Source organism: Brienomyrus brachyistius, chromosome 15 (assembly GCF_023856365.1).
Source record: "Brienomyrus brachyistius isolate T26 chromosome 15, BBRACH_0.4, whole genome shotgun sequence".
Classification (NCBI taxonomy): Eukaryota; Metazoa; Chordata; class Actinopteri; order Osteoglossiformes; family Mormyridae; genus Brienomyrus; species Brienomyrus brachyistius.
Genome location: NC_064547.1, coordinates 16,604,283 through 16,625,405, shown reverse-complemented (window position 1 = coordinate 16,625,405; position 21,123 = coordinate 16,604,283). Strand labels below are relative to the sequence as shown.

The 21,123-nt window shown below is 41.6% G+C and overlaps 1 protein-coding gene across 3 annotated transcripts; it reads right to left on the bottom strand.

The window, feature by feature from the left end:
* Positions 1–270: 270 nt before the first annotated feature.
* On the bottom strand, positions 271–19,540 carry LOC125709286 (BMP/retinoic acid-inducible neural-specific protein 3-like). 3 transcript variants are annotated; one of them, XM_048977579.1, is made up of 9 exons: positions 19,306–19,540; positions 18,990–19,119; positions 18,345–18,616; positions 13,756–13,946; positions 13,295–13,479; positions 7,216–7,321; positions 6,659–6,895; positions 4,296–4,518; positions 271–1,906 (listed from the first exon to the last, which is right to left on the bottom strand). In XM_048977579.1, exons 3-9 carry the CDS (start codon positions 18,566–18,568, stop codon positions 790–792), a joined length of 2,283 nt encoding a protein of 760 aa, XP_048833536.1. In that variant the 5' UTR covers positions 18,569–18,616; positions 18,990–19,119; positions 19,306–19,540; the 3' UTR covers positions 271–789. The 3 variants fall into 3 exon arrangements, with proteins under 3 accessions (XP_048833536.1, XP_048833538.1, XP_048833537.1); XM_048977581.1 differs by having other exon boundaries at positions 271–1,858; XM_048977580.1 differs by lacking the exon at positions 19,306–19,540 and having other exon boundaries at positions 18,990–19,169.
* Between the last annotated feature and the right edge of the window lie 1,583 nt (positions 19,541–21,123).

Genomic DNA, 21,123 nt, shown 5'->3' with positions numbered 1-21,123 from the left:
CAGATTAAAACATTTTCCCATGTCTTTATATATAATTTTATCTGGTGCTCGACATCTAGACACAGTCATACAATTTTAAGGCTTTCTGCGTAATAAATCAACTGATTCAGCTTGAGACTGAAATATATATATATATATGACTATTTTTAATGACACGTAAATGGGCATGCACTGTAGGAATATTTGGCCGGTAAAAATATAAGTTTATTTATATACACATATTTTGTCACACTTTATCAAAAGTTCTAGAAATGTCACGCACAGTACAACTGCGTCTTTACTGCCATCTGTTTATTTACAGCAGGTTTTTTTTTCTTAAAATTACTTTGTTACAAATATTGGTAGAAATATTAAGAGCAAGCAGAATTAATGACATTAGTAGATGTGTACATAAAACTACAAAGTAAACATTACAAGTAGCTACAGTGATCTCTAGGCATGTGAGTTTATTAACAGTGGACTGGGTTAATAATTATTTTAAAAAAATGTTGAAAAAAATCAGCAACACAGAAGTGGCATGCTAGAAAATAGTTAGGGTTCTTATTCAGAAATATATTTCAGTTATTGTAAGTTGTGAATGATCAATGGGATCTACATGCCATTCAACAGTAAAGATGATTTTCCCCAAAGAGTGGTTTTCACATCACAGATTTCTTTATGCAATTACTTTTTTTTCCCAAAAACAATAGCAATATTATCCAACATCATTCGGAAAGCACTGATGAGCTTTCCCACAATAGCGTCAGATTTAGAAGTTGACAAAAATGTCTTATTTAGTACATTTACACATTAGCTACATAACTTAGTCGTTTCATATTCGATAGGACTTCGTTGTTTGGCACTGTAAGCTTGTAAAGCGGCGAGAATCCGGACAACTTCAGTGGCGGACAGCTTCAGCCGATGGCGGAGCAAACACGAGAACAAGTCGAGGATTTGTGGCCCGGCCGGAGACAGCCTGTTGACGCGGTCTCGGATCTCCGCCAGCTGTAGCAGCGCCGAGTCCCTAGATCCCTGAGTGTACGGATAGTCCAGCTGTAGAATCAGGTCCTGAATTGCTTCCGGGTCAAAGTTCACACTGTAGCCAAACACTTGCATACTGTTGATTTTCATGTAGCCCAGGTTTGTGGACGTCTCCATGAAGTCCAGCGGCTCAAAATAGACAGTGCTGTTTTCATGAGCTGATGTCACCTTAACACGACTTCTCAGGTACAGGTGAACCGTCTCGAAAAAGGTTTTCCATTTGTTGCCCAAAGTCAACGTCCAGTTGTAACAGTCGAGAGTTGTGTTTAACTTCGTCCTTTCCCAGTCTGGGTAGCTATTTTGATCAATGGGCATAACCCAACTTTCTGAGTGACTCCCACCAAAGGGATTGATATACACCGACAGCACTGGCTCTAGACTACTGTTCTTACTGAAGCAGATCTGGAATGATATTCCTAGCAGCATGTGCACCCGGTTGGATTTGTACTTGTTACTCTTCAACGTGAGCAACATCCGTTTCCTCCACGATGGGTCAAACCAGCTGTTCATCCTCACGTCGTTGCTGATGAAGATGGCGTGCACTGCGATGCGGCCATCCCGCTTCTGCAGCAGGTATCTCAGCTCCAGGTCCTGCAGGTCTGTCTCGAAGCTGATGTAGTGGTCCGTGGAATCAGGGACCTCAGGCCTGCAGGTTCCCTGACTGAGCATGTAGCCGGAGTTACAGGCGGCACACCGGCCACGGTTCTCAGAGGTGCATGAGGCGCAGGAGGCGCCATCGCCAACCATGCATGGGATGACGCCCTGACAGGGCGAGTGTCCGAACGGGCAGGAGCAACTGCGCGTCTCTTCCATGTAGCTCCCAATCTGATTGTTCTCACTGCAGTACATGATGGACAGGATATAATTCAGCCACTGGCTGAGAGATCTGATAACAACAATGATAAAAAGAGTCACATGCAGACACACGGTAGGAAACTTTATATACAAATGATTCTGTCGACATTAATAAACATGTTGGATTTCAACTTAACCCTTATAATTACAAACCTGTGTGTAAACCGATGATATCTTTGTGGGGACCTAAAAAATAGTCCACCACAGAAATCTATATGTGTGTGTGTGTGTGTGTGTAAGGGGTGGGCAATATTATCCACAAAGGGCCGGTGTGTGTGCAGGTTTTTGGGGTAACCTTTAGCTCAGCCATTCAAACCCAGGTGTGAGGACTCTTTGGCCATTCAGACCTCGAATTAGTCATTTAATTAAGGAGTTCCAGCGAAAACCCACATATACAGCAGCCCATCCTGGACAAGATATAGAGGGTGACAATATTTCACAACTGTGTGCCTCGTATAAGGGTGTGCTTCCCAAATATACGTTCATCAGTCCTTCCAGTTTTGACACAGTGAATCTCCACTGGGGGGGGGGGGGGGGTTGAGCCCATTGCTATAATCTTATCACAACAAATATAACTCTGGGGAGCTGAAAGACTCGTTTGAGATCCCCACGTCATACTTCTGGAATGGGAGTAAACATGGAATAATTAAGAAACAAGTTAGAACCCCTATATGTGCAGCAAATGGCCTGTCAGATTGATGCTGTTTGATAGCATTTACATGTTTCATAATTCTATTATCACTGTGAGATTTTATTGTAAAAGTTATAAGAAAGCTTCAAATAAATGCTTATCATCAGTTACGCAAGCATGCAGATATGGTCTGATCTCCCTAGCAAGGAAGACGGTCCCCTGCCTTCCAAAATCATGCCAGCAGAATATGAAAATATTCATGAAATGATCTCCCTGAGAGTAAGCAGGTGGGTGGGAATAGATGAGATCTCAACCACCTGTCAGCACTTTCTGGGACCAAGGGCGGAAAATTAAGTCAAAGAATGTGCTTGTGATCATCTCCCATCAACCACCTGTTTTTTTTTTTTTTTACGATATCTTCCAGGAACAAATTAAAAAGGTGTAAGATATGATGTATAATGCTGATGAGTTGTATTGGGCCACACAATTCCCTGGGAAAACGTGCCTTTAAACTCTACCCGTTTCGGTTTCAGTCAATATGGAGACATTACTATTGTCTGCTTTCTATTGTAGTTCACGGTATGTTTGCTGTTGTCATACCTGACCACTAGTTTATAATATGATAATATGTTTATGAACATGCATATTCTGTTTTCAGTGTTTTGTTTTTTTAAAAGCAAGTTATCACGTTAATGCTAAAAATAAAGACAACATTTAATTAATGAGCAGCTTTAGTGTAAATGCCAGGCTGTGTTCCATCTGTTTTTAAACACAGAACAATAATCATCTTCTCATGAAAACATCGAGATAGTTGTAGCCCAGACTTCATCTGTTTTGACCGAACATTTTCTTTCCCACAGACATTACCGGTTTATTTTGGCTGTGCGCTGAATTTATGCAAGTGTTTGAAAATGCAGGCAAGATATTCCAGAAGTGTGACTACGGATGGTAAAGACAGATATAGATGTACAACACGGATTTTGTAGTTTTTATAATGAATATGCATTCAGGTCACAAACATAAATGCTACATCAGTTTCAAGTCTAAGCATGTGCAATACACTCATGTGTTGAACTGGGTCTCTTTGTTGTTGACTAACCGTTGGAAAACTTTGTATCTTTTAAATGTCAGCATATGTATTATCTTGTGAATAGAGTCTGTATAGCATTAAGATATGAGATCACACCTCTCACATACTTGTAGTCATCACAGAAAGTCTGAGTAATTATACGTCACAAAACTATGCGTAGAAACAACCGTAAATCATAAGTTTCACATACACTAGCTCAAATTATAGTAATGTTCATTTTGTATCAATTTATGATTGTTCAAATATTATAAAAACATAATTATGTACTGCAATGTGTGAAGAGGTGAATGAAGAGGGTTATGTTTTTCCAGAGAAAAATGGGTAAACTGATGGATCGATTTGTTTTTTTTGTGTGATAATCAATGAATTCAATAGTAATATTTTATTATATAATTTAGAGGGAAACGGCTCCTGAGGGGTAATTAAAATACACCCCCCCCCCCCCCCCAAAGGGCTACGCGTTTTTTTCTCAGTGTCAAAACTGTCGTTAGCTAAAACAGAATTTTGCACTACGGCTTAAAAGTATGTCACTTTTTTTTTTTTAATACTTCACTCTGAGCCGAGTTACATATTTTATGTTTTAATTTGTTGATAGAATAAAATATTCTTGGTTCTCTTTGAGGTGGTCTTTCCAAGTGACTGCGAAACAACATTTATACCGAGATCTGAAATCTTAAATGAAGTGCACGCGCTTCTTACCGTCCTTTCAGTGTGATGACTTTGGGCTGAGTGTTGCACCTCTTGCTGAGAGTAAAAAGCTTGCGAGTGATTCTTTGTGCTTTGCCTAGCAGCTGCTGCGTGCTCATCTCCAGCTGCTGGTACCTCTGATGAACATCAGGGTCTATCTTCCAGAAGTACTGGACGGCAGACGAGTTCAAAGCGTAGAACGTTGGCAGCCTCCGCAGAAAATTCTGGAATTCACCTGGAAATTCACGTGGAGGGAGAACTCAGTTGGGGGTGATGCTCGGGGCGCCAGAAAAAAATGGATTTTGCTGAAGTTACTTTCATGGAGATTCTAGTGCGAAACTTCCATTGTCAAATAACAGCACTGCGTTAATGTATGTACCCAAAAAGATTTTGCGGGTCTATTTCTGAAGGACACAGCTAGAAAGCAAGTGAAGTTGTCCCACAAAGGGGATGTGAAATACGAGTGCGTCTGATTACTGTTGGAAGAATAAATTGCGCTGTTGACTTAAAACTAACAGCCTCACACAAGACAGTCCTTCATCCTGACCATAACAGTGCAAAGAAAATCAGTTCCAGACTGACTTCTGAACCTAGAAACAAACCCTAAAAAAAGATCCTAGGAAAGAATTGCGATGAACACCGGCTGAGGACTTTGTAAAGGACTATAGTTCGACCCCTGCCCAGACAGCTGACTGAACTTATGAGCACATTTTTGCTAGGTTTGAAAGTGTAGTTTTACGGTCACTGCAAAATCAACAATGATTATTTGCTAGTTTGAGGTGCGATCGAATTAGGGTTTTGACAGTATCCAAAATTTACATGAAAATTTAACCCTAGTGCAACACTAAGTTTTCATGAAGTATTTCAACAGGTTGAAAATTCAGAGATTTTCTCATTGCAATGGCAAAATTGTATAACTTTATAGTGATCTTGACTAAGACAGTGCTGCTCTGGGGATAAGCTTACATTGTAACGGCAAAATGCTCAAACATTTTATTATTTGAATTACATGTTACTTACAGTATTCACAACTCTGTAAATGATCTAGCTTTCATTCAGCATCCATTCATTTACCTTATAGTACCCCTAAGGGTAGATTACCTTAGGGGAAACTGAAATTAATTTTACCTCTGAAATGGTCATATTTTGTTTCCTTAATCAAAAGTTACGTTGTTACTATAAATCCCAGAAACTGCTGTAACCAGTGCATTAGCCAGTGTGGTGTCACCTGGAGACAGACAGACAGTGAACTCTGAGACTACAAAGAGAGACCAGATGCTTTTTATTTTCCTGTGTAGGCGAGCGAAACTGCAGGGTGGCGGCTCTCAAATACTTATTAAAAATTACACATAGTAGTAAATGCTGGTGTTGACAAACTATCAGCCTCCTAACGACACTATTCAGTCAGGCTACGCTCAGCGGCTGAACAATGGCCGGTTACTGACAGTAATGCAGAACCTAAAGAAGTCCAGATGCAAAGGGAGACCTGAAACAAAACTGCGCTTGCAGCTTCCAGGCGACACTCCTAGCTGTCTAGGCTGACAATTTGATTCGACGCAGATTCCTCCTTAATTTATGTATTTGTTTAATGGACTGAAAACAGCCTTTTCCCATAATGCAGACTGATGGTAGCAGTGGGGCAATTTCCCTTTTCCTCAGCTTTTAAGCTGTCAAATAGTGGAGGACTTGTTTGTTTTTGTTAGTTTAAAATATATTAAAAATTATACTGAATTATTATAATAAAACATGCGCTTGTCATATATTCACTTTGCAGAAACGATATTCATCTGTGATGGGTGGGAGTCATGGCCTCCATTGTTATTAGTAAGTTGTGCGACTAACAGCGTAAATATCGGCTGAATTGTAAGCATTGTGGCTTTATATTGCTTTTCTGTTTTTACTTAAATAAAACTTGTTTTTAATGTCGGTGCCTGTTTCCCTGCTTTAAGTGCCACTTTTCATTTTCTTGGTATGCGCCTGTAATTAGTAGAAACTAACGTATAGACAAAAGCAATTCTATTGAAAGAAACACAAGATTACACTTCAACCTCGTCTTTTGCTATAATTAGCGCAGTCATTCCTAGCTGGTGCTGAGATTTCGGGGTGGCGTTCAGCACTGGGTGGCATTTGAATTGGAGCTCAAAATCGACCTGACCTTCTGCCTTAATTAAAATGTTACTGTGAGTTCTGTCCAGTTTCGGCTGTGGATTTGTGGGTTTGTATCTGCGTACTCTGTGCTCCTTTGCTGCTGTAAGCACCAGAGCTCCCCAGGGCCGAATAACATCTGTCTGTCTATATGGCCATTTACAACGTTTCACTAACGCTAGCGGGGTCTCTTTGGTCTCCCGACCCCCGCCACAAATACGGCCCCGTACCGGATTCTTCGAACTCGCGCCTGGCCGTGCCGCCGGCCTCCTGAAGCTGAAGCAGGCTGTCCTCCATGGCGCCAATATCCACCCGGGGGCAGTTGCACTGGGGAGATCCGGGGCTACACTGGCACCAGCAGTCATTCTCTCTACAAACAAACTCACCCTCAGAGTTACAGGCGACGTAGCTAAGGGCCGCCTGCACGAAGCGGATCCTCAAGTACTCGGGCAGAATTACCTGCATCCCTACAGAAGGACAGGTGCATGGTTACCGGGAGACGAAAGATGACAAACATGAAACCAAGACTATTGAAAAAAAAAAAAATACAGCATTAACAATCATAAGCATCTATCTTTAATTGCCATTAAATTAGTGTAGCACCATCAAATGAGTTAACACATCTGTTAATCTGAATATACAATATTCTAGAAGCGGCAGTGGAGGTCATTCACGTTAATACTGCTTAGCTAATTTCTTTATCACATTCGTCACTTATCAATGACTGAGAATCACAATAAGAAAATGTATCGATTAGAAATTATAGGCAGGCTTAGTCGTAGTCTACCTTGTAAATAAATCTTGTTTTCAGGACTTTGAACCAGAACAGAACTGACAGAATCAAGGTTGTCATAGTTACTGCATCCGAGAGGACCTGTCCTGGTTTCAGTCACCTAAAGGGAAGATGGAGAAAAGTTTGATGAAAAGCCTATGGGATCTTTAAATATGCAGATTACTTGCGGGTTGCTGTATAAAACATTATTAAGCTAACTGCTACCTCTTCTGCAAAATTATTTTGTTTTGTCTCCTATAAAATCCAGAAGTATATTGTTACACTTCTTGTATAGACAGAACTCAGTCCTCCCAGAAATCTTCCAGCATACTCTAAACAAATTCCACAATTTACACTGAGATATTTCTGGAATATTTTTAAGAAACTCTTTTAAATAACTCCAACCCAGCAATACAAAAGTATTTCTTTGTTTAATTATCTATTATCTATAATTACCAGTGAAAATTGCCAATTAACTTTCCTGCATAAAATATAAAGACATCTACAAGCTGAATCTTAACTCATCTTGGAGAATGATTCGTTTCCTGTACAAATCAAACTTTTTTTCCCCTATATATCCTGTAGGGCTAATGTTGAACTTCATTATGTAATGAATTATATATCACATTTATATATATGCACACTTACTGTACACGCAAAAGCGAGCTTCGAAATGACTGAAAAACAGGCAGCGGGCTTCTCTGCAGTAGCTTTAGCGGTAAAGGGAATCACAGGTTCTCTTGATGACCCCATAAACTAACAACATACAGTAGCAGCAAAACAGCCCGGTGTGGTAATGAGATCGGCTGATCGCAACGTGTCACATTCAGCGACGGTACAAAAAAAAAAAAAAAAACGACAGGAGTCCAGAGCGCTATACTTTCGCGGTGCATTCCGTTCAGCTACCGCTACCATCCGTCATGACGGCAGCAGAGCAGAGGAACAGCCCCGAAACACTGCGCCTCCGAAGGGATCAAAGGCGTCTGGCGCGTGAATCAGCGCGCGTCTGACAACATGCTGACAAACCGAGTCGGGACGGCGTCTTTGTTCTCTGTTCAGCGGTACGCTGGTATGATCACAACCAAGGCTCAATCATTCCTGACAAAATCGTGATTTAACCCTACTGTAAATCAAGGCTCCTCTGGCTTATCCAAAGACAGACTGGCAGCCCTGGGGCAAATATATCACTGCCCTGTCACTTACAGACGATCCCGCATGCCACACTGGCTTCCTTTAACACTGTCCCATAGCACTAATAAGAGTGTCCACATCACCATATATTGTAGATTAATGACGGCCCGTGTTTTCCAACAAAGAAGCGACAGTTGCTATGCATGCAGAAAAGTTCTCTCTTTGACATAAACTTTAAGGTCATTCTTAAGAACAGAAAAAGCAACACTTACGTAAAACACCCATTCATAATGTACAAAAAAAAAGTAATTTCTTCAACCATCCATCCATTTATGCGTTTGTCTGTATTCTTCTACACCCCCTTCAGATTGTGTCTAAATGGCAGCGAAATTGAGGGTAACCAAGGCAACCTCACTTGTGGGTAGTGACTGTCCTTTTATAAGGGTGCCCAAGTAACTGCAGTGATCAGTGGGTTAATGCGTGACACAGAACATGTTAAAAGCAGAAGCTGACCAAATAATTTAAGTGCATCGGCTTAAAATTTCTTTGAATTGCAATGTGACCATCTTAGTTTGCTGCGCAATACGTACATCTTCAAGTACATACGTAGTGTACGAGCATGCATAATAAGTAGGAGTCAATGTTTATAATTAAACATGGCCATATTCCTTTTAGTTAATCCTATTGACTTATTTTGTGTATAGAGCTGTGGATCACTCTGCTTTGTTAAAGCCTGGCTATAAATAGTGGTTCTGCTGGCTGTTGGCGACGCTGAGCAGCAGGTTGCATCCAGATTCAAAGTTTCTAAGACAGCAGGACACAAGAATAAGGTGAAGTAGGAGACACTAGGAGTGACCACAAACCATGAATCTCATGCATCAGAGGATGTCATCAAGTGACCTTCAGAAGGAATGGGAAACATTAAGTGCAGGTGTGAGGTGCACTGATAGGACAGTGTGTATCAGGCTCCTAGAAGCAGGACTGAAGCCCATAAAGGAAGGAAGGAGCCCTTCAGTAATGAGAAAGAGAAGAAACAGGCTGCAATTTGCTATAGATATATATAAATTTTTTGGATATATATTCACAGAAAATTTCAGTCTAACACCTGACACTTGATGTGGTTTTATATTTGATGAGACCAGTAATTTCATTTGCATCAAATTTCATCAGATGCTAAAATAACAAAAATTGGCACATCATTAATATTCCAGCATGATTATTACACAGTATGTGGGTCAGCAGCACCTTTTCTCAGGGGGAAAGCAAGTCACTCTCCCACTTTAACTTTACGGCCTGTGTGGTCTAGGTTATATATGAAAGTGAATGCAGTGAACTGAAATTAACTGGATTTTATACAGTGATTCGTTAACAACCGCTATCCATCAATGACTAAAGCCTATAACTGAAGCAATATAAAGGCAACAGAGCTGCATCTCATTCCAACACTGATGGATAAAATGAGTTTCTGTAATGAGCTTATACTGTAATTCTATAATTGCAACTGCAATCATACAAGTAATTAATGTGCTTCCAGAACAAAACTACTTACTGTATATTCTGTACAATTCTGGATTCTAAGAAAAAACTTGGTTTTACTAACATATCGGATTATTTACCAGTTTATTTTCCCTAGAATTTGCTGGCGATCCAGGCACACAGCAGCGCGCACCGTGGGTAGGATGCCAGCCCATATAACCGGACACACAGGATTCACCTAAAGAAACTGTCCTTGGACTGTAGAAGGAAGCACATGCAAATGGCAGAAGATGCAACCTGCAGACACAAAACCAAGGCAGAGATCAAACCCGCAGCACTGGAGGTACAAACCCGCAGCACTGGAGCTACAAAGCCAGTATTAGACCAGCTGAACCAATGGGCCACTCTTCCAATATCAAGATATATATTCCCAGTATATTGGTCAAATATCTACTGTATCATTTCATTTTCCTCACATTGTGTTATGCGTGACAGCCACACCCTCCAACAGGAATATAAATGTGTGAGATAATGAAAGATAGATAATGTAGGAGACGCTTTCACTGGGATGGCAAGCAGATGGGCAGAGAAGCGACTTTATTGGGCTTTTACTATGAAACGGACGGCGGGCATAAGGACACCAGGAGGACGCGGTGTTTGGGCAAGTAAAACCGGGTCAGACCTTTGTGTCGTCCTTTATATCATCAATAAAATGCCTGCATATGTGGCACAGTGCAGGCTCTGGAATTCTCTCAGGGGAGGGGGTGCTGGAGAGGAGAGAATTAAATAGGTGGAGGTGAGGCTTCCTTCATGCAAATATAGATGCATCACGTGCATCAGAGAGAACTGCGTTTCGTGTTCTGTGGACGACATCACTGAGAGCCAATGAAAAAGGGGGAGCATCTGGGGGCAGTATGCAGTCAAATTTAGGCAAGATGGGGGCCCTCCTAGTCACCCCATGAGTTCCATCATTGGGGGGGGCAAAGATCCCATCTGACTTCACGGCACCCAGACACATCCACGGCCCGTCATCTTACGCCAAGCCGTGCTAAAACCGGCAGGAGACGATTAAGGGAATTAAACCGCAGTTGCGACATCCAGCGTCATCCCAGCTCCGTAAATTAATCTTCGTTACACTCCATATGAGATTTGTCTTGTGCGCTGGCTGAGAAATTCCTTTCTGCCTGATCCGGCGACTCACCCCTGAATTCGCTTTGCAGGATCTCCCCCCCGGCGACGTCGGAACGCGAAGGGGAAGGAATTCGTCAAGCTTTACTTCCTCACAGCTTGAGCACAAAATGCTTGGCTGATGACCCACAAAAACACCAAACACCGACAATGGCAATCTGCCCAGTCGAAAATCCTGCCTACTTGGAAAATGCCATTGTCAACGAGACATCAACAACAATTAGGTGTGAGTCATCACCAAAATCCAACCCATATATTCTTATTTAAAGCAGTCACCCTCATGGATCCGAGCAGAGAGAAAAATGAGACTGATCCTCAGTTCTCATGAAATTAATGAAAATATCAAGATCAATGTAGCTTTTAAGATCTTTGTTATTGTAGTCTGTGTAGACAGTCAGCCAGAATGACTCTGTCGCCTATAAGCTATGCCAGCTGTAAAATACTCCTTGTTACCCAGCCCTCCTTTTTAAGTCTTGCTTAAGGCATTTGCAGGAAGAAAAAGAAAGAATCTACCGTTTAAATGTCCCTTCTGTAGTTTATAACAGAGTTGTTATAAAAGTGTAAGGCATTAGTGCAATTCCAGTTGTGCATAATGACGATGTGCTACAGCTACAGCATAAGATTGATGTCACTGCACTGACAGGAAAGTAGCTATGATGGACATGCTATCAAACATACAAATTACAGCATCAAGGGCAGCCTGACGGCAAGAGGAGACAAAATACGGGTTTCCTAAGTAAAAAAATAACGTGTGCATGGGAAGATGCGAGTACTGAGCCAGTGTAAACCACAGTGGGTGGAAAGGACACGACAAACAAAGCAGGAAATCTGTGCCAAAATAGCACGATGGCTAAATTCCCTCAGCACCACTTTATTATTTTGCCTTTTAGCTTCGACGGAAACGTTAAGTGCTCATTCATTTAAACTATTAACCTCGCAGCATAAATATCAGGCCTGGTGGCCCCACTATGTCTGCAGATAAATCCCTGGGGACGTGAAGACCCGACCAGCTAAAAGGGAGAGAATGATGTCTACACATCAGCACAGCCCCAGAGCCCAGAAACACACGGAGGAGCTCCAATTCTACGCAGGAGTAAAGGAAGACAAATAAAATTAATGACAAAAAAAAAAAAAAGATAAATGCAAATATTAATTGCAGATACCCTCTTCGGTCATGGCTACATTCACCTCTTCAGGCATAATTAAAGACATTAAGCATACAAATGCGTTCTGTCCAATTCAGATTTGTATTTGCATTGCAAATATAATGTAACATTATCATAATCACCAGCTGATTTCTTTGTTTACTTTCATTAATAAATTTAATTAGCCCGCCCCATGCTAGCTTATTCCGAACCATTCTCCAGTTCATTGTAGTTTTGAGTTATAACTGCAGTAAATAATAGAAATCAGCCACTATAAAAGTGTAGCTGTAAATCCCAGTTATGATGCTTTATGAAGAGCTGTCCATTCTGTGTAAAAAAAACTTACTGGGTGAACCGAAGGTCCTTTTCTGCTATCGGTAATTGTTTTAGTCACCGGTGAGAGTGAGGCTACTCTGAGAATGATTACGTTTATGAACGTGGTACAGCTGTCCGAGTTTGGCTATTTCATCTGAACATCTATTTATTTATATGCATGTCTGTTGAGCACAGCCAACAGTATCCATTAATGTCTTTAAATGGTCATAATCTTCCATTTTCACATAATGCTTTTAGAAGTGTTTAGGATTTTTTTTTTCATGCTAGAAGCTTTGCCTCAGTTTTTGTCAGAAATGGGAGAAAAATCTGTCTTGTTAGTGCCATTAATGTTTGCGAACAAATAATTGTACTCAAGTATAGTCATCCTGATTAATTCCTTTTAAACAGGAGGAAACTGTCGTGCCGAGATATCTCCTGCGGGCTGAAACGTCGCCGTTCCATTTCGCTTGAAAAACACAGGAGTGAGAAACTTGGATATTTTCTGAATATTTTTCCGACAGATTCCCAGCTTTCAGCCCTCGTCAAACTTACACCAGCACAAAGAAAATCGGCTCACTACAAAGGGGAAAGCCAGACCCAAGTAATTAAGCCTCTACGAAAATGCAAGCCAAGCCAAAAGAATTCTACTGTACCATTTAACATTCATTACTTAATATTACTCAAATAGTATCAATGGTCTTTTTTAAATTTGACTTTTAAAAAACATCTTAAAACTTTACTTCCCTTAAGTTCACTTCTCAACCCCTGTGCTAGTTGCTGACTTACATTAAATATGGCGGGTTGCTATAAGAAATATAGACTGAGAAATCTCATGTTACCTTGATGGCAGTGGAGGCTATTTGCAGGTGGTGCAGCTTCCTCAATGTGCTCTCCCTATCTGTGAAGTATGAGGCTGCTAGTTGGTGCAGAGCTTCCAGGGTCACCGTTGTGCTGTTGGGGTCCCCGACGTCCGTCATCCGCCCCAGCTTCCTCTTATCCACGAATATGGTCAGTGACTCCTCACCTGAGCGGCCAAAGTGCAGCACATCGGTGCATGAAGTGTGAGACCGGGGAACTGCATTACTGAGGGTTATTTTGCTTGCTAAATGTCAGGAGGAGGGCAATCATGAAGCCATCACGCAAAAATAAACATCCTACTGCAAAAATGGAACAAACCAAAACAAATACTTGACAACACAGGTAGACATTGCAGTATATTTTCACGTTTTAAAAAGATCAAAGATTTTTTTTTTTACAAAATAATCCATCAGTTTATAGTTTTTTTTCCTTCTTTTTTTACCTCCAAGTGTAGCAGAGAGCAGAAAATGAGTGCCGTATTTTTTGATGATATTCTCCGTGATCTTCCTGAGGCTAGGTCTTCTCCCAAGCAATCGGACACTCTGCATAAACTCAGGGTCAAGGGGGAGGACGAAGCCATTGTTGTCCAGCCTCTCTAGTGCCAAGCTGTTGACCTTCCAACGTCCAAACTCCCTGGAAAGTACACAGCATGCATTACATCAGCCGTCCTCTCCTGTGAACGCAATAAAAAGATCTAACGAGGCAGACACGAGTCATCTGCTGCCAGCTATGAATGTGAATACTTTTAGGTGTCCTGTTAATTTGTCATTTTTTTGCCCGTCTTTGGTACACACTGTACTTCACAGCGGTAACAGCAAGACTTTAGCAGTAGTTTTCACCAACTAGTACCGATGAAACCAAAAACACTTCAATGTTCAGTTTCAAACTGCAATATTGCAGTTCACTAACATTAACTACATGTATTTCCGACTGCTCTATGCTACGATTTGCATTATAATTGTTCTTACAACACTGTCAATGATACACTATTGTGATCTTAAAGATCTTTTAATTATGCATTTTGCCCAGTTTATCAATCGGCTGCAATACTGGTTAAGATTTGTCAGTTTTACTATAGTATTACTTAGACAGAAAAGTATCCAGTATATTTTTCCAAATTGCTTTATGATGACTTGAACAAAGTCACACTTGTTTGTATCTGTACATAATCTCCTCTGCAGTAATTCTGTTGTGGTTGTTCTGTAAACAAAGCTCTGACAAATTATCAGGAAAATTGAATGCAGTTAACTCCTCTGCCCCATGCCGTCGATCAAATTACCCCAATGAAAACCATTCTAAAAAAAAAATAATAATAATAATTGAACAATCAACTAATTATGCCTTGTTTTATGTCAGTTCATCTACATAATGGGGACAATTACAGGCACTGGTGGCAGAGGTGTGAAAAGGAATCTTACCCATGATTGACTTTGTGTCTCGTGGCAAAACTGGATGGGCATTTATGGATTGCATGGTGTGTCAGAACCATGGCCCCCTGCACTGAATGGGGGGGGGGGGGCTTTGTGAAAAACTACCCAACAAGCTTCTAACTGGCACCTGGGCAACACAGTCAGAGCAGGAATTTGTATTAAAAAGTAAGGAATGATTTGAATATTTACATAGGAATAAATCTAGGAGATGTTGGTCTTTATGATGATTCGGAAAGGGCATTTCAAAGGAAAACGCCAATGAATCGCATGCGATCAAAGTCTTCATTAAACTTTATGATTTGCATAAGTTTCTAAAGTTTAGTTATAGTGAAAATTCAAATTAGCATCGAAAGGTATCAAGCATTGCGGAGAAGGCAGCATGACAAAGAACAATGCTTCTTCAACCAAGTATTTTAGTTCATATTCGTTGCTTTTCTTAGAAATGAGTAACAATCCAGATTTACTCCACATTTTCTATGTTTATGTTCAGTCTCTTACACTAAATTCTTTTCATAAGGTCTTACTGCCACTGACTATAATTAAACACAGCATATTTTCAACAAATCAAATAAGAGGTAGCAATGGACCAATAAAACAGTTGCAATTCCTTCACATACGTATACATCACTTCCTGTGAGAACCTCCGCACCTCCTGCCCAGACATCGTCCTATGATTCAGATGTCAGATGTCATTTATTATTAGTTCTCACTTGGCCTTGGCCAGGGAGACTGATCTCTGCATGGGAATCTCAGACTAATTACTTAAATTCAATCCCAATGAACTTTGTAGATCTCCAGATGACAGTTCTAACTACTTCAAAGTTCATTCTGATTAATCTGTGGCATCCAGTCTTTACCGGCTTGTTAAAGCACTGACATTTGACAGAGCTGAATAAATATGAAAAAGGCAGTTTTATTAACGGTTAAAGTTGTTCATTTACACTAACGATACCGGGGTATTTTCAGTTGAGTAAAGAGTGGTCAGTGACAGGGAGACTGATCAGCACATACGGCAGGAAAAATTATCCTGAAGTTCAGGTGATGCATGTCGGTAGATGGGTGTCATTAACTGATACACCATTCACTCACACATGCACTCCTACGGGCAGTTTAGCAAGTCCAATCAGCCTCAGCATGGCTATGGCTTGTGGGGGGAACCCGGAGTACCCAGAGGAAACCCCACGACGACATGGGTAGAACATGCAAACTCCACACACATGTAACTCAGGTGGAGACTCGAACCCGGGTCCCAGAGGTGTGAGGCAACAGTGCTAACCACTGCACCACCATGCTGCCCCACACAGTGCTAACCACTGCACCACCATGCCACCCCTGATGCTAAATAAATAAAATAGCCCAAATGATTATACTGAGTCTATGGGAGGGGTGAGGGGCTTGCAATGTGCACTGAGTACTGAAAACATTATTTCACAGTTTGCTGTGGCCGTTTTCTTTAGCCAGGCAAGCCTGCTTTGGCATTTCCGTCCGGCACCTCATCCAGGGTGTTCCCCCACCTAGTGTCCTGCGTGACCTGGGACAGACTCAAGCCCCCACCCCAAATCGACCCTCCACTGGATGAATGGATCTCAAATGAGATATTTTTAAACATTCATCATCATCATCATCATCATCTCACACAAACTACACACCGAAAATGAAACACTTCATATAAAAACTTAGAAATGGTTATTATATTCTATTAAAATTGTCACAGACTCTGACACAATTACTATTATTCACATGCAGAGGTGTGTTTCTGCGAGACAAACTCCCATAGCAGAGAATGCTAAATACATTCATCTGAAGTGAAATCAGCCAAATATAAAAATCAGATAGACATATAGTACACTAGAAGTATAGTAGAGTATATTACATAGAAAATGTATATTACATATAGTATACTCTATGCTTATAGTGTACTCTAAGTATATCAACTGACTTTATGCTATATTGAAATGACAGAATATTATCCTTCAATGAACAAGCCAAGTAAAGCAGCCTAATTAATGGAAGGATTTTTAACGGGAGTACAAAGCAAACTCAGTTTTCACAAATATATGTATACAAAACTGCAAGTAAAAAAAAACACTGATGCATGTATTCCTGTGTTATTTAAATCGCTGCATTTAGCCGTCTTATTTACATTCATTAAGTTAAAGATGCCGCAGCTAGCATAATGCTTGAGGGTAAGGTTTGATAAGCAATGATACAACCTGCTCATCTCCATATTTCACACCTGTCGAAGACGGGCTTTCAGCCAGAGGAATACATTAGAATCAAGGAGTTAAGGTGTCCATTACTTGACAACCACTGTGGCTTAAGAGGTGATGAAGCCGGGGGAGGGGGAGGTGCTCCACGAAGGAACCCGGTTAGCTGGGTTAATTTAATAGGTCATGACTGCCCAATAGGAATGCTCCTTACAGAAACTCGTACTGCATGATCATTCCGTCCAAGTGGTCTCAGAGTATTGGTGCAGAGTTTGTGCTGAACAGCACATGTAACACTTTAAATAAATGTTTTATAGATAGGTGAAATGTTTTAAATTGCCAAGGCATGTCAGACTACCCCGACAGTGGCTGAGAGACCTCAGACTCCAGAGGGTTAAGTTAACCCGACTGAGAAATCATGCTTTGTGGAACCCCCCCACCAGATGCTGTTGCCTTCACTGCACTGCTCAACCTGCAGAGTTTTAATAACATTTATCCATATGTGTAAAAGTCTAAAGTTAAACAAGAAACAAGGCAGCATGTGAAAAAAATATATAAAACGTGTATTCATACGATAAGAGTAATTAAAAGCAAAGTATTTTAAGTGACCCATTCTCTGAAACGCTATATACCTGAAGTGCTAGCCAATAAACCGCTGTTTTAATGAGAGTTTACGTAGTCAATTTTTAATGAGACGAGAGAAAGAAAATAACTACTGTATCTGAACAATTGGATTAGGGCGAAGCATTCCTGCTCTTACCGGTAGGGGGCGATAAGGCATTGTGTAGCAATTGTAAATAAACACGCCGTAACTCCTAACAAAAAAGGGCCAATGGAACATCTGAAAATATTCGGGGACCTACAGGAGGTCTGTATAACCCAAATGCTTCACATCCATCTGTGCCTGGAAATGCCGAGAAGACTGGCTGCCAAAACGCGGGTCAGCCAAACTCAAATCAATTAGCATCAACTTTTTTCCGGATGCACGAACCATGCAGTTGTTATCTTTAGGGGAAAAACTGGGGGGCGGTGCTTTAGAAAAATTGTATCATTTTAAAACCAAATATTACTAACGCCAGATCAGCCACTCACTATATGCTTCCCAAGTGGAAATTCCAGATGAGGCCAGTAGATCTGATTCAGTAGCCCCCCAACTCGTATGAACTAATCTGACAGATAACAGCACTGCTATTGTAAAGACAAGACCAGCTATGCAAAACGTCCACTGGAACCAGACCGCTGCAATCCTGTCACTAATGTCTCCTGTTAATAGGTCTAAATTTTGACTAATACATGCATAAACCATAATTTGATAAACAAAACTGTGTATATGATTATTAATGGAAAAGGAAACACACTTATAACGGTCTCCTTGCGCAGCAATGCAATGTCACCTGTAAATCTTGTACTTAGTGGTGTAACCCTGGTGGTAGCGCTCCACGAACTCCGTGAATTGCTGAGAGTGATGAAAGGGCCCCTTATCGGAGAGGAGCCACCCCAGGGGCCCGGCGTCGCTGGGAGCGGCGGCGGCGAAAAGCCAGCAGTGGAGGCTGAGCGTGACGCAGCGCCATAGACACATCGGCGGCGCCGGTTCAGAAGCGAAGCCCCGGCAGCTCATCCTTCCCCCCGAATCTCTTCATTCTTCCGAAACTTTGTGCGCACCCTCCTGCAAGCACGAGACACCGTCAAAATGCGCCTGCATTGACACCAGATGTTTTAAAACCCGCATTTCAAGTATTTTTCGAAAAGATTTCCGTGTCCTTCACCGCGTAAAACATTTTTCCCACGCTGTTTCCAATAATACCTTTTTAAAAGTGTCCTTTATTTAGTCAAGAAATAGAAACTTGACGTTAAGTGTTCAGCCTTATTCCAGATACCAGCACATTCTAACACAATACCAAGGTGTCCGAGTAAAACATATGTAGGCTATATATACACACTATCCAATTTCACTTGCGTTTTAATCACGCTTGAATGATGATTTTTTTGCGCACACATTCTGTCACAGATGCTCACAGGCACAGACACACACACATTACCTGCTTTTTAAAGCTTTCTGGATTTAGATCGCTATCGGTGAAGTTTGGAAACATCACAGGCAAGTAATACATCTGCGCTGAATCAAATGCAGTAAATCAGTGCGTGTCCGTGCTGACGCCGCTCAGTGATCTAAGGGAGGAAAATACTCAGTTGTCCGTAATGCAGAAGCACGCAGAGTGACACAACCCCCCCCCCCCACAAAAACCCATAAAATGCACTGGAAGCGCATCTAGAAACGGGTCCTCCCGCGTATCTTCCAAGTAGTATTGTACATTCCCCAAAGGAAAAAAAATAAAGGATGATAAAGAAACATACACGGAAGTGTGTGTTAATTACAATCTATCTTGTGAACAATCTCGAGTCCGTCTTGAATGTTATCAAAAGCGCATCTGCGGCACGAGGTACATGGCTGCATTTTATCAGCAATCCCAGGACGAAAAAAAGAGGAAACCTGCAGTCTGCAATGTTTGTAGACCGCTATGTTTCGGTCATGCACTCCGGGTGAACTTAAAAAGTATCAGCATATTTCTCGCAACGGCGCGCCGCTCCCTCGCAGCTCGGCACGGCGTCAGAATCCTCGCGAGTCGGGGGCTCTTTTATCCCCATTGGCCACGCGATGTGGCGGAGGGAGGAGGGCAGGGCTGTGTCTGAGTGTCAAAGTGACCAAGTCTGATTGGGTTAAACCCCCTTCGTAGTATACGAAGGAGACTTGCTGTGAATATTTAAAAAGTAGGTTTTGCAGTGCCTCAATTAGTGCAAAATTCCTGCGGAGGCTATGTTGGCAGGGGCCATAGTATGCGTGAGGGTATCTTCTATTGGATTCTTTTAAGAGTCAAATATTTCATTCATGGATTGAATAATAGACCCCAGTGCTCAGACCGGAGATCGCCGTAGTGAAGCCGTGCAGCAATGCTTCTGGCGTTTGGTTCTTGGCGACTTCGTTTAATGTGTTGTCTAGATCATTTAGCATACTTTTGAAGATCGAGTGGCCTCATGCCGCTACAGTTACATGTGTGGGGGTGAAGTTCTTGGCTAAAAATTTAGAATGGCCTCCATAGTCTAATGATTCATGTATTTCCTTTGTCGGTGCCGAGGTTCGGCGTCGTGTTCTGACCAGCTGTTAGTGTTACCGGTGTGATGTATTATTACAGATAAATATATGGGGCGCCGTTTGTAAAAGGTAGCAAACTATTTTTGTACTTGCCACTTTTTCAACATTTAGTGCAATTTTCTGACATTTAGCTAGAAGTCAATGGTATTTTGGATCATCAGGTATTTTTGCTGTGTAAATTATGTTCAAAATTGTTCATCATATGTAAATATAAATGGTTTGTCTATATATAAATATTAAATGTAAATATAAATATAAATGTTAAATATAAAACTTAAATGTAAATATAAATGTAGACTCTAAATGTTGAGAACGTATGCAAATTAGCCACGCCTTTTACGTAAAATGGGCGGTACCGACGAGAGCGCAGGTTAGGGCTGATGCGGGACAACATGGCGAATTTCGCTCACTTAGAGGCCATAGAACGTGCAGTTTTGGCCGGTGTTCACGCTGCGTTACATGGTATTGCTACACAGCCGGGAGCAACATCATGTACACCTTCCACTGACATCGGCAGGGACGGATTACGGACCGGGCCAGCTGCCCAGGGGCCCTTGGGGTGCAGGGGGCCCGTGGGGCCCCTAGCCCAAAACAATTTGCAACGCTTATCAACAATGTATTTTCGTTTGTCTATTTTAGAGGGCCTACATTCTTTGATCTTCTGCCTACAAGGGCCCCTGACCTTATAGTTAGGGGGGTTTGGCTGCCAAGGGCCCTTGAATTGTGGTGGTGGTGATGGGGGGGGGGCCCTCGCGAACGTTTTGCCCAGGGGCCCACACAACCCATAATCCGTCCCTGGACATCGGGAAGCTATGAATGTATTTTGGGGCGGGAGGGGGATCAGTAGTATTGTATAAATTGGCCTTAAATATTTCCCACCATACTTTCGTTGGTGGCGGCAGTTCGTAAGATGCTGCTGCTGAACGTTTTGTTCGGAAATGGCAAGAAATCGCTTGCAAAACGGCAGGTCCAGTCAGTGTTGCCAACTTAGCGACTTTGTCGCTAGATTTAGCGACTTTTCA